This window comes from Acomys russatus, chromosome 25 (assembly GCF_903995435.1).
Source record: "Acomys russatus chromosome 25, mAcoRus1.1, whole genome shotgun sequence".
NCBI lineage: Eukaryota > Metazoa > Chordata > Mammalia > Rodentia > Muridae > Acomys > Acomys russatus.
In genome coordinates, this window is record NC_067161.1 from 18,181,016 (window position 1) to 18,195,035 (window position 14,020).

A 14,020-nucleotide genomic window follows, 5' to 3' on the forward strand; every position below is an offset into this window, starting at 1 on the left:
GCATTTGCTGAAATATAAGCTTTGAGCATTGCCTTCTGGAACAAATAGCCCAGATGAGAAAAGGAATATGGATTTGAATTCCAATCTGTTCTAGGCTCTGAGGCAGTCACATGAGGGTGCTAGGAGTGGGTGAGGAGATGTTGGAACTTGGGTAAGTCCTAACCCACGCATCCTGGTTGCTGTCCCCAGGTGGCCACTGACAAAGATAATGGCATCCTTCTTTACAAGGGAGACAACGACCCTTTGGCACTGGAGCTGTACCAAGGCCATGTGAGGCTGGTGTATGACAGCCTGAGCTCTCCTCCAACCACGGTGTACAGGTAAAGACCTCCCTCATCAGCTACAGAATATCTTCCTCCTGGAGAGTGGATACCAGGTGACTCTGGGGCCTCCTGTCCCACACGGACACCCTTCTCACAGAGTGGCAGGTGGGAGAGAGAAAGGTGCTACTGCAGGCAGAAGCAGAAAAGGAAGGCAGGCCCATGTGGGGAGATGACACCTCATTACCGTAAGATAAATGGCCAGCTGGCTACAACGCGTGGAGCCAGGTGCTCCAATAGAGACAAGGCTACTTAATGAGGGGCCCTTTTCAAAATATCATCCTAATCTTTTATTAGTTTAAGAAAGAGAGCAGTGCAATTAGCATGCAATTTAAGGAGAGGAAATTCCAAGAGCACCCAGGGAACCCGGACTGTGCTTAAATGACTTTCAAACTGTTCTGAAAGACAGTGTTTCCTAAACTTACATCTTTTTAACAGTTACCCTATAGGTTGGGCACCTTGCTGTAGCTGTAACAAAATACCAGAGATGATCAACTTATCAAGAGGGAAGGTTTCTCTTGGCTCACGGTTGTAGAGAGTTCAGTCTATGGTCATTTGGCTTCCTAATCATAGTGTGAAGCATGTATTAGAGCAAGTGCCATGAGGTGAGCAGCTGGAAAGCCAAGGAGAGGAGAGAGGCCAGAGCCTCACCATGCCCTTCAGGCTGTGCAGCTCAGCGAGCAGAGGACTTCCCTCATAGGCCTTACTTCTTGAAGATTCCACCACCTGCCAGTAGTACCACGGACTCTGGAGCAAGCATTCAGCACTCAAGCCTTTTGGGGTTGGGGGGGACACCGTAAGCTGCAGACAGTTTTGACATGACTTCTGTGCAACAGTTCCCTCGTGTGTCATGTGTCACGTTAAGCCAACACTCAGCTTACTCACTCCAGTCTTATCTAATTGCGCTCTCACAGACTTGCTCATTCATCCTGAATGCTTCCTGCCATTTGGCAAAGAATGGAGCATCCCTCATATGAAATAAATCCCCAGAATCAGAAACTTTACGATTCCCATGTTTTCAGTTTTTAAAGCATTTATGATTGGCGACAGTCAGCCCGTAAACTGCAAGCAGATAGCACAAACTCTGAAAAACTATTTTTGATCCCAATCACTTCGAATAATGGACGCTCAAATCTCTACCAATTAATGATTAAAGTTATAGGTTATTTCTATTTTATGATGGTTTTTAATAACCACTAGAACTTTTAATGCCAATCTGTGCTACCCCTGAGTCACAGAAAGCCAGGGGCCAAACTCAGGCCAATTCTGCACACAAGAGAGGCCACGCTCCCGGTGGGGAGGTAAGATCTTGATTCCTTGGGTTTGGTGAAGAACAGGTCCAGTTAGCTAAATCTTGTCTTCAGCTGAAACTTTGTATTGAACTTAAGCCAGTTGATACATAGAGGCGGGGCAGGCTTCTGATGGTTCAGATTGTCCTCCAGCAAACCCTGTTTGAAAACCACTAGGTAAAGCCAGTGGCATGCACTGCTCATCGTAGCAAAGGTCTCATTCCAAGAAGCATGTGCAGAGCTCTATGAGTTCAAGGCTAGCCTGGTCTACATAGTGAGTTCCAGAACAGAACAGCAAAGGCTACCCTGCCTCAACAGCAGTTTGAGCTGGGGGGCATAGCACACACACACTTACACACACACACACAGTGGAGTGGGAGATGGAAGAAACAAGCAAGAGAAGGAGGAAACAGTGATTCTGAGAGCAGAGCATGTTCCCTGAGGTGACAATACCTAGTGATATGGTATAAATACAGAAATAGCCGGGCAGTGGTGGCGCACGCCTTTAGTCTCAGCACTTGGGAGGCAGCGGCAGGCAGATCTCCGTGAGTTCAAGGCCAGCCTGGTCTACAAAGTGAGTCCAGGACAGCCAAGGCTACACAGAGAAACCCTGTCTCGAAAAAAAAAATTAAAAATAAATACAGAAATATACATCTTCAGTTCTTACCCCAGATGTAATGAATCTAAAGCTATCAGGGAGACAAACTCCAAGATCTGACACCCTAACACCAACGCATATAAATTAAAATTAAATAAAAAATATTTTTAAAAAAAAACTCCATGTATGCGTCAGCTCTAACTGGCAGAGCGCATACCCTGGCAGTTTGAATTATCACAAGCCCATTTGCTGCCCATTTGATGGGCAGCATCTGAACCAGTGAACAACATCACTCCTGTTTGAGGGATGGGAAGCCTGATTGTTCAGAGGAATCCCAGGCACGATGGGCAGAGCTTGGCCTTAGACACAGGTCAGGTTCCATTAAAGCCACCCTCCCACTGTGTGGCTGCAGGCTATGGCACTGGGGTACAGGAGTCAGTTGCTAGAGTTGGGTCTGTGGACCAGGCTGCTTGCAGGGAACTCCCTGGGAACGCTTTGTTCCTGCAGGACTCTGTCACCACCTATTGGTCACTCTTGGCATTGGGAGAAATGACCACCTGATAATCTCATACAGTGCAATAGAGTCCCATAGCTGGGAGGCTGAAGTCCTGACCCCAGTATTTCCACTTGAGACTCTTCATAAGGCACCCTAACTCCCTGGGCAGCTAGTCTCCTGTTTCCAAACAAGGAAAGATGTTCTACCTGCGGGCCTGTTAGGGTTGCATGAAGATTTTTAGCTCCTGCCCTTACCCCATGCCACTATTAAAAGCAAGAGAAGGTCAGGGGCATTTGTTGCTCTTGCAGAAGAGCCCAGTTTGGTTCCCAGCACCCATATCATCATGCAGCTCGAGGTCACTGTAACTCTAGTTCTAGAAGACCAACATCCCCCTCTGGCTACACGTACATCTTTAAATGCAGAAGAGACTTCTGTGGGCCCCTCTGGCAATGCCTTTGGCCATATCAGCCCTAGGCAGGAGCCCTCCAGCCTAGCTACAGCAACCACTTGCTGCCACCACTTGCTTCTGGCTCTATGTGGGCCCCAGTGGGCATGAGGAAGGCTCTCAAATCATGCCCCTGAAATCCCCAATGGTATCTCAAGGAGCCTAATCACCAGAGCTTGGCAATGCATCATGGCATTTCTCTTAGAGCAAACAGGAGAATTTAGTTTTTATTTTTACCATTGTCGTTGTGGTCATCGTCATTAGCAGCATAGCAGTTGTCTCCACTGATACTTTGCTTTGGAAGACCAATGTTTACAACTTTGAAAAAAAAAAACAAAAAACCTTTGTTAATGTCCGTGATCATGAGGGCAGGCATGTGCATGCCAGCCAGGGCATGCCTGTGGAGGTCCAAGGACAACCCCATGTGTCCATCTTCCCCATCCATTTTGTTTGATGCTGGCTCTCTTGTTTATTGCTGTGTGTGCCAGTCTGGCTGATCTATGAACTCCTGGGCACTCTCCTATTTCCACCTCCCATCTCCCTGTAACTCTGGGATTGTAGATACACACTACTTTGTCTGCTTTCATGAGGCCGCCAGGACCCAACCTCGGGTGTTCACTGTTGCACAGTAAGCTCTTTGTCCACTGAGCCATCGCTCCAGCCCCTACAATGATTTTTAAGGGTAGGTAAGGCAGGCAGGCAAAGCTGTCGTGGAGTCAGGGGAACCCAACACTGGCTGGAGAGAGACTTATACCTGCAGCCCTTTTTACTCTTGCATCTTCTGCAAGCACTGTCTCTAGCCTGGTGGCCCTCAACCATGCACCAAGGCCCCAGCTGGCCCTGCAGAGCTCAGGACAGAGCAAAGAAAGGAGCCTAACCTCCAGGAAGGAGCTTGCTCTGCCTGAGTATATCCAGAACAGGAAAATAGCTACTTCGACTCACTTGCCCCTCACTTGGTTCTGGAAGGAACGGAAGAAAAGGCTGCACACCACTTTTCTGGCTTTACAGCTGCCTCTGATGAGGAGGCTGCCCAACGCAAGAGTGGGCTTGCTAGCCTTTGGATCTTTAATATCTTCCAAAGGCCCGTGTGCTAAAGGCTTGACCTCCAGTCTGTAGTGCTATTAGAAAATGGGGCTTATGGAAGAGGAAGCAGTGGTCATTGGGTGGAGTGCGCCCACAAAGGGAACATTGGGACCTTGGGACCTAGCCCCTTTCCTTTTGCTTCCCTGCTACTGAGAAGTAAACAGGCCTCTGCCAACACTGGCCTTATAATAGCTATGGACTGCAGCCTTTAAAGCTGAGTGCCCAAACAGCCTTTTCCTCCTTTCAGATATGGGTCACAGGAGCTCAGTCATCAGAACAGCCACAGCTCTGGGGTGGTCAGCCCCTCTGCATGAGGGCTCAGCCCTCTTCCTCCAACCCTCATAAGTCAACTTGTCTGCAAAGGCAGCCTCGGTCATCCCGTCCTCAGTCATGACTCAGAGCAGGTAGATGCTTCTGACATGGTCACACAGCCTCTCAGCTCCCCATCCCTGATCCTCAGGTTCCTCAGTTCAGTCTCAGCTCCTGTTTGACCTTCAATTTCCTGCTTCTTGACTGGACCTTATGCTCAGAAGTTGGTCGTTTGATTTAGAGGAGATGTTACGGAGAGTGGAGTGTGGGCTACATGATTTCTTTACTGGTCCCCAGCACCCAAGACAGTGTGGCCCGGAGCCCTCAGTGGAAGCACGGGTGGACGGGTAGATAGACAGGACATGTGGATAGCAGGAGGGGAGGGAGGGAAATGTGGACAAATGGCCATGAAAGAAGTTTTGGAAGACTGGGGTGGATCCCAGGCTCCTGCGTGTTCCCCTGTGCCACTGCTTTCTCCCAGGGTCAGAGCTACAGTAGGGATCACCAAGATGCAAGCTATGCTGGGTCCTTTTTCTTCATGTTCTCTGTATGCATGTGTTCGCATGTGTGCATGTGTACTTGAAGGCCAGAGACCATCTCAGGCTTTGTTTCTCAAGTGTTGTCCATCTTCTTTTGAGACACAGTCTCTCACTGGCCTGGAACTGACTGCCTGGTGCTAGGATTGCTAATGTACAGCATCGAGAGTGCCTTTTCCTGTGGGTTCTGGGGACCCAACCCAGTGCGTTCGAGACTAGGCCTCTACTGACCCAGCTCTCTCCTTAACCCCTCATAAATATCACCAGTAACTGTTCACATTCTCCCAATAGTTTGGTCACCCAATAATTCTGGCAGGTTACTCTCATTTGTGGAGGAGGACACGGAGAGCAGGGCATTCTGTGATTGGCTGTTGTCCTGCCCAGCAGTGAGAGGATGGGGGAATGGCCCAGCCAATCTGTACACTACCTACCTTTTCCCTCATCTCTTGTGAAATGCCACAGTCATTGGCACTGTCCCTGTGACCTGTAAAATCAGTGGGAAGCCCAAGGAGACTCGAAGGAGAGTGAGAACCTCCTGTCTGCCACCCATACCTCAACAGATAAGACAGACCTACAGACTCCCCGGTGAGCCTCTTTCTTCACACCCTTCCAAACTCCTGACACCTCCCACTGTTCCCTCCCAACTCCTTCCAAGGACAGAATCAAATGTTTTGCCCAGAAGCCCTGTGTCTAGTACGTTTAAGCTGATGACCCCGGACAAATCTCTTAACCTCTCTTCTCGGCCTCAGTGTGTTTAATCTGGGAAGTAGGTTAGCTGGTGCCCACTGCACAGAATTATCAACTAATACAAGCGGGTGAGTTAGCACTGTGCACAGCCCATAAGTCCCTGCTCTGGGACATATGAGCGGCAGGAGGGGAGTGAACAGTGCTCTTCCGCTACACTGCCAACTCTACAGTTCTAGAATGAAGGTAAGATTCACTTGCATCTTCCTCAGATGTTGTGTAACTGGGTTATACAACGGATTCAGGTGGAACAAAGACAGATTACTGAAATCTTAACAGGGAGAGAGTTTGTTTCATACATGCTAGGAAAAGGAAAAGGGGGGGAAAAAATCACAGCATACTGAACCGTTATCTCCCAGATGTTTCTTAGAGCATCTTCAAGGAGCAAGTGTCCAGGTGGTGCGTGGGCAGAGCCAACCTGAAGTGACAGGCTAGGGACAGCTGTGGGGAAAAACCAGGGAAAGAACCGAGTGGCACCTGCAGTTGCCCCTAGGCTGGCTCTGTGGTGGGAGCGGAAACCTGCTACAAGGGCTGTCACTGGGGCCACCGCACATCTGGACACATAAAGAGTTGGCATGAACGGCAACTGCCCCCTGCCCAGGCAGGACACTGGGCTTATGTGAGAAGACAGCCCTGTCCTTGGGAGGCACAGCTGAGGGATCCAGAGGTCAAGGGTCACAACATGCATACTTTACATCACTCAGAAAAAGTGTGGAGGTGAGGGCCAAATGGAAGTAATTGGAGAGCCTGGGCAAAAACAAACAAACAAACAAACAAAAAAACATATTTCCTGTTTTTATCTTTGCAACTTCCATAATCCGCAGTTGTTTCCGAATGAAAGTCAAGCAGAGTGCACGCATTGCAAGGGCATCTTCAGCCCCATGTGTGGCCATGGCCTCACTTGACCCCTGGCTCGCTCTCTCTTTCTCTCTTGTCCAGTGTGGAGACGGTGAATGACGGTCAGTTCCACAGTGTGGAGCTCGTGATGCTAAACCAGACCCTGAACCTGGTGGTAGACAAAGGAGCCCCCAAGAGCCTGGGCAAGCTCCAGAAACAGCCAGCAGTGGGTATCAACAGCCCCCTCTATCTTGGAGGTAACACTCTCCCCCTCAACACCTTGCCCCACCCCCTCCACCTTACTGGCTTTCAGTTTCTACACTGACACCCAGACCTGATGCCAGACATCTCCCTGATGTCTTTTTTTTTTTTTTTTTTTTTTTTTTGGCACCTACTGCCTAAGTCAATCAGGGAAGACTTCCTGAAGGAAGTGATGACAACTGGTTGCTGAAAGGGGCCAGGCATTAGGCTGGTCATGGGGAGGAGACTCTGGACAGATGCTCCTAAAGGAATGGGTGGGCCTCTGTGGACATATTGGGTGTGCAGGAACGTGAAGAGAGGAAAAGAGGAGATGGAAGAGTGTCCAGGCTCTGTTGCAGTTCCCAAGCTCTGGGAGGGGCAGTGCCCCTCTGCCCTGCCACCTCTTGGACATGGCAAGAAGAACCAACCACACTGAGGTCAAAGTTGCTCAAAGGCCAAATGGCAAACCACCACAAACTGCTTAGACCAGGAATGAAGTCCTAGGCTGGTGGGCCTTGAATTTTATGCATAAAAAAAAAAAAGAAAAGAAAAGAAAAGCTAGCATCAGAGATGGGGCTTCAGATTGTGACTGGAAGGTAGAGTACTTCCCTAGTGGGAGCAAGCAACACCCAGGCCTCTGTCCCCAGAGACACACTCGCTCACACACAGCTGCCACCAAAGCAGTTGGTTCATTGCAGTTGCCTAAGCCTTCAGCCAGGGTCTCCCCTGCCAAGGGCTGGCATGGACCCAGGGACTTGCACTTGGACAGGCCATCCAGATGCAGGGGAGGGACACAGAGTGTTCCTGGCCCAGATCCACCTCAGGACATAGCTTCTCCACAAGTTGCTCCCCTCCCTGCGCCTGCTCCCTCTGTGGCCAGAACAAAAGTGGGCACTTTTTCCAGCCAACATGGGGCCTGGATAGGAACAAGAAGGAGGAGAGTAAAGGGTTTTTGTTTTTGTGTTGTTTTTGTGTTGTTGTTGTTGTTGTTGTTGTTTAGACGGGGTCTCATATAGTCCAGGCTGGCCTCAACCTTCATATATAGCCAGGAATACCCCAGAACTTCTAACACTCCTGCCTCTACCTACTGACTGCTGGGATCACTGGCATGTGCCCCTGTGCCCAGTTTATGCAGTGCTGGGGAATTGAACCCAGGGCTGTGTGTATGCTAAGCTCACACAACAATTAAGCCGTATGCCCAACAGGAGAAGGAGAGAGAAAACACAGACCAGGTCAGGCCTTTACCAGTTTGCTAACAGCCCCAAGAAAGGCATCGGCGTAGCACAGTAGTAAAATCATCTGGAAACCTTGAACCCCAAAGTTTCACTGATGTAAGCTGCAACCCCAACCATATCTTCTCTCCCAAACTGCAAACAGGAAGTAGAGCAAGGAGCACCTCACCCTGGTGGGGACAGCAGGGTGATCTAGTGTGCCTCCACCCAGGCCTCAGTTAAGCCAGTGGGACTGTGTGCCAGTAGCTGACAGTCCTTTCATTTCTCCTTTGAAAGTTCAAAAGACAGACTTCCATGGAATTAATTATTCCTGAGTTTAGATATTGGTGGTAAGTTGAGTTTCAGCAGCCCCAGAGCAAGAACACATGAGGATAAGGCCTGGGCTTTGACCTGTCAGTTTAGTTTGAGCAGCAGGAGCCCCTGGGGCTCTGAATGGTAACTGTGAGCACATTGTGTGTGTGTGTGTGTGTGTGTGTGTGTGTGTGTGTGTGCGTGTGCGTGCGTGCGTGCGCTCTCTGAAGGCTGAGGAGGTGGGGGTAGGGCAAGAGAGTGTCTAAAGGCTGCCCTCCCTGGCTTCTGCCCACAGGCATCCCCACCTCCACTGGCCTCTCAGCCTTACGCCAGGGCACAGACAGGCCTCTGGGCGGCTTCCATGGCTGTATCCATGAAGTGCGGATCAACAACGAGTTGCAGGATTTCAAGGCCCTCCCGCCTCAGTCCCTGGGGGTCTCTCCCGGCTGCAAGTCCTGCACTGTGTGCCGGCACGGCCTGTGTCGCTCTGTGGAGAAGGACAGTGTAGTGTGCGAGTGCCACCCAGGATGGACCGGTCCACTGTGTGATCAGGAAGCTCGGGACCCCTGCCTTGGACACAGGTGAATGTGCTGAGCACAACTTGCCCTACCTGCATCTAAGAAATGGGCACTGATGGATGCTGGGGGATTGCGGTCCTACTGTGGATAGCATGACTTAAAATGCCAAGAAGCAAGGCTTCTGTATCCAAGCAGCAGGCCTGGCTTGAAAGCATTAGCATGAGGAGATCCTTCTCAAAAATACTACCAGGCAGCCCTCTGGCCCTGTGAAAGCCACTGCCAGACTATGTACTGCCCTGCCCCAGGTGTGGTTAGAAAAGACTGTCTTAAGGGAACTAGAGCCCCAAAGACAGCACAGCAAATAGAAGAGAAATGCCAGTTTCTGTGAGTCCTACAACTTACCAGGCCCACATATCCATGCACATCTGAATCATGTTTAATGGTTCAATCACCCATTATTCATTCAACACATGTGATTAGCTTGAATCATGACTGAAAATGCAGACTTTGTGGCCTGGAGAGGTGGCTTGGCAGGGAAAGGCTTTTGCCCCCCAAGCCTGATGACCTGGGTTCAGTTCCCAGGGCCCACATGGTAGGAGAAGGGAACCTATTTTAACAAGATGCTCCCTGACCTCTACATACACCTACCTGTATACTCGTGTTTACACACACACACACACACGCGCGCGCGCACACATACACTAAAATGCAATCTTTTTTCTTTTTTTTTTTTTTTTTTTTTTTTTTGGTTTTTTTGAGACAAGGTTTCTCTGTGTAGCCTTGGCTGTCCTGGACTCACTTTGTAGACCAGGCTGGCCTCAAACTCACAGCGATCTGGGTGCCTCTGCCTCCCGAGTGCTGGGATTAACGGCGTGCGCCACCACGCCCGTAAAATGCAATCTTTAACAATTATTTTTGCCAGATGTGGTGATGCTTGCCTTCAATCCCAGTACTTGGGAGGCAAAAACAGGCAGATCTCTATGGGTTTGAGGCCAGCCTGGTCTACAAAGTGAGTTCCAAGGCTACACAAAGAAACCCTGTCTTAAAAAAAAAAAAAAAAAAAAAACACAAAATTTCCCAGCACTTGGAGGCAGAGGCAGGCGGATTGCTGTGAGTTCGAGGCCAGCCTGGTCTACAAAGCGAGTCCCGGACAGCTAAGAATACACAGAGAAACCCTGTCTCGGAAAACATACACACACAAGTAATTATTTTTAGTGTTGACAGAAAGCTTAAAGTCTGTTAGGCTGTGAGTTGACACTGAAGACTCTCCTGTCTCCGTAGGAAACGGCAAACAGATTGACATCTGTCGTGGTCATCTAGCAGGGGACATTCACAAAGGCGCAGTGGCATCCAGCTACTTGGCCACTAGGATGGGGTTTTCATGAAAAGAGACACTTAGATGCTGGACTGACAGAGGGCTGTACCCAACATGAGATCCCATAGCTCTGGGTTGTCCAGCTGGAAGGGCAGAGGAAGCCACTAGCAACACTAACTCTACTCCTCCTCCCCTCTGCCTGCAGCTGCAGCCACGGGAAATGTGTGGCGACTGGCAACTCATACGTGTGCAAGTGTGCCGAGGGCTATGGAGGAGCTTTGTGTGACCATAAGAATGACTCTGCCAATGCCTGCTCAGCCTTCAAGTGCCACCATGGCCAGTGCCACATCTCAGATCGAGGGGAGCCCTACTGCCTGTGCCAACCTGGCTTCAGTGGCAATCACTGTGAGCAAGGTGAGTCTGCTGTCCCTCTGGGTCAGAGGGCCTAGAAAAGAAGTTGGGATCAAAGAGCAGCTGATACCCTCCAGAGTAAACCATCAGGTAGGGAGGAGGAAGCCATGCGTGGTCTTGAATGGCGTAGGCAGAGAAGTAACCTGTACTGTCATATTTCCATGTCATTATATCAGTTACATTGGTAAGGCGCATTCACTAAGGGAGGTTACTATGTAGAAGACGTGCATGGGGGTAATGGCTGGCTACTGTGCTGCCTTGCGGGGGTTTCTCAGAAGAATATATGCCATGGAGAGTATTGGGGTACCTGGGACTGTGCTAAGAGTTGGGGAGCAGAAATGTATGAGCGTGCATTTGCCCATGGAGGAGGCCAGGAGAGGGGATCGGATCCCCTAGAACTGGAGTTCGAGGTGTTTATGAGCTGCCTGGGTGCTGGGAGCTCGGGTTGTGTTCACAGGTCCTCTGGAAGCACAGCAGCCCGCTGAACTGCTGAGCCATCTCTGCTGCCCCAAATTAGGACTCTTAAAAGTCCAGAAGCATCGCCTTCTCTCTGGGTCAATAATATTCCTCACCCAAAACAAACTGCACTGGTGTATTGTAAAGACTGAGTGCTATGGTGGTGGATGAGGTTTCAGCCTTAAGACTGTTGAGTGACATCCGTGAGGTGGGTCAACAAGCTGCCTAGACTGTGCAACACACGCAGAATAACCCGACAAGAAACCCCACCTACATTTCTACTCTCCTGTCTAATAGAGACCACTGTAGGGCAGCAGGAAGTAGGGAGGCCTGTGGAACTCCAACATGGCAACCTACAGAGCCACTCTTGCTACCCTATTCCCTTGATTGGCACTGACTCAGAGCGAAGGGAGATATCCCTTCTCAGGTAGAGGTAGGCAGCAGGCTTTGGGCACACCAGGAATGGACACCTGCAGTATTATTGGGCAGCCCTGCATCCTCTCAGGCTCTGAGCCCCGCTGAGAAACTGCCTGCAATTTACATAGCTGCATTGCTTCAAAAAAGGAGCCCATATTCTGACCCTTTGCCCTGCCGTGACCCCAAAGCACTGCTGCCGCTGCCCAGCACCCACATCACCTGTGAGACTCACAACTACCCGTAACTCCAGCTACACTTCTGGCCTCTGTGGGCAAGCACACACATGTTTTATACACACCTATGCATAAATAAAATATTTTTATCTTTTAAAAAGATCCCCCTAATTAAATGAGCAGGTGCCAGTCCTTACATCCTACACTTGAGAGGAGGAGTGTCAGAAATTCAAGGTCACCCAGAAAAGGTGGGGGGAGAGGAAAGGGAAAGAGAGGGAGGGAGGGAGACAGACAGACAGACAGACAGACAGACAAAGGAGAGAGAAAAAATGGAAAGAGGGGAAGAAGTCTTCAATCAAAAATTCAGGACCTCATGAGTTCACTATTGCTTTCTACCATACATTTTAAGAAATGTGCTATAATTAATTCTTCACAAACTACTTGAGAAAATTGAAGATCACAGCGTACCTCCAACTCATCTCCAACACTCGCATTACCCTCATACCTAAGCAGAAATCGTATCTGAAAGAGATGAAGGGAGAGGGAAAAGGAAGAAGATGAGAAGAGGGAAAGGGAAAAAACAGCTAGGAGCCGTTGTCCCTGATGAATACAGACGCAAAGCCCTTGGCTTGGTACCCTCACTTTGGAGGTTTTCTGCGCAGACCCTACCTACCATGGCAACACAGGGAAGCAGGCTGGTCCCTGCCAGCCTGCCTAGTTTCAAAGAAACCAGAAACCCAAATTCTTAAAATGAACTCAGATGTTTTCAATGTTAGTATCTGAGCACGTTCTAACAGTCAAAACCTTAAGAGTTTGTGGGAAGGAGTGTAGTTGAATGGGTAAGCAGGCAGCTGATGACCTAGTGAATAAATATTTGCATCAGCCTCGAGGTAGTAGCGCACGCCTTTAATCCCAGCACTCGGGAGGCAGAGGCAGATGCATCCCTGTGAGCTTCGAGACCAGCCTGGTCTACAATGCAAGTCTAGCACAGGCAAGGCTACACAGAGAAACCCTGTCTCGAAAAACAAAACAAAAACAAAAAACAACAACAAAAAAAATTCTTGCATCTTCAGATCGCCAGTATCTCCTGACAGCCAACCAGGGAGCCACCTGGGGTCCCGCCAGACCCCTTCGCCACCTGTGCTCTAACGTTGCCTGTCTCCCCTCTTCAGAGAACCCATGTATGGGGGAGATCGTCCGGGAAGCCATCCGCCGCCAGAAAGATTATGCCTCCTGTGCCACAGCCTCCAAGGTGCCCATCATGGAATGCCGCGGGGGCTGCGGGAGCCAGTGCTGCCAACCGATCCGCAGCAAGCGGCGGAAATACGTCTTCCAGTGCACTGACGGCTCCTCGTTCGTGGAAGAGGTGGAGAGACACTTGGAATGTGGCTGCCATGCGTGTTCCTGAGTCCCTCTGCCGTCTACCCACCCACCGCCTCTCAGACCCCAGCTCGCTGGAACCCTCTTTAAGATTCAGAATGAAGGAGAGAAAGCTGGAGAGGAAGAGGCAAAAGAGAGAATATTAAGTATATTGTAAAATAAACAAAAAATAGAACTTATTTTTATTATGGAAAGTGACTATTTTCATCTTTTATTATATAAATATATCACACCGTCTAAGTATATGTACTATATAGTGCGTTATTTTTACCAAGTTTTGGTTTGTGTTGTGTATTTGTTGTGTTTTTATAAACAGCTGTTTAAAATTTTAAGACAAAAAAAAGACTAATAAAAATGGTTTAAATAAAAGGATAAGAATAGAGAAACAATAGCCTGTCTGAGGCAGGAAGAGGGAATTTTATGTGTATGTAGCTCTCTCCAGTCAGCAAAAACAAGAGCTATTTCCTGAGCTGGCTTGGAAGAAAAGAAGAGAGAAGTGAAAGTGGTTTCTGTTTCTCCATGGTCTTCACTCTTCTTTTTCTTGTAGGCTCCAAGCTTCTTACTATCCTGGCTTTCTAGGCCCACTGTGCCCCTCTTGCTTCCAAAAGGCGATGCTGGGCTCTGCAGTCAGAGGAATTGCTGCCCTTTGGCCATTATCTGACCCAGGCCTCTGCAGGGTGTGAGCCTGCTGGGAGGCAGAGGCAGGCGCCCCTGCTCTCCTTGAGAGAGTTGAATCTGTTCTGCTAAGCTTGCACACAGCTGCTCTTTTCCTGCCTCTCCCCAGGAAGCATATCCTGTGAGATGAAGCAGAGAAAGAGGGAACTGTAATGTCTCCCCAGGCACTGCCCCCGCCCCAGGCACTGGCCCTCCCTTACAAGTCTTCCTTCCGGCTGGTTTCAGTATCGGAAAGCAGGCAGCAGGACTGCCCAG

The 14,020-nt window shown here is 49.5% G+C and overlaps 1 protein-coding gene across 1 annotated transcript in view; it reads left to right on the forward strand.

The window, feature by feature from the left end:
* The window catches only part of Slit3 (slit guidance ligand 3), a 588,765-nt gene extending 575,173 nt beyond the window's left edge, over window positions 1-13,592 (forward strand). Inside the window, exons 32-36 of the mRNA XM_051168450.1 lie at window positions 190-320; window positions 6,760-6,914; window positions 8,716-9,001; window positions 10,459-10,667; window positions 12,883-13,592. Of these exons, the coding sequence (XP_051024407.1) occupies window positions 190-320; window positions 6,760-6,914; window positions 8,716-9,001; window positions 10,459-10,667; window positions 12,883-13,118 (1,017 nt within the window). The 3' untranslated portion in view covers window positions 13,119-13,592. The remainder of the gene's footprint in view (window positions 1-189; window positions 321-6,759; window positions 6,915-8,715; window positions 9,002-10,458; window positions 10,668-12,882) is intronic.
* Window positions 13,593-14,020: the final 428 nt, after the last annotated feature.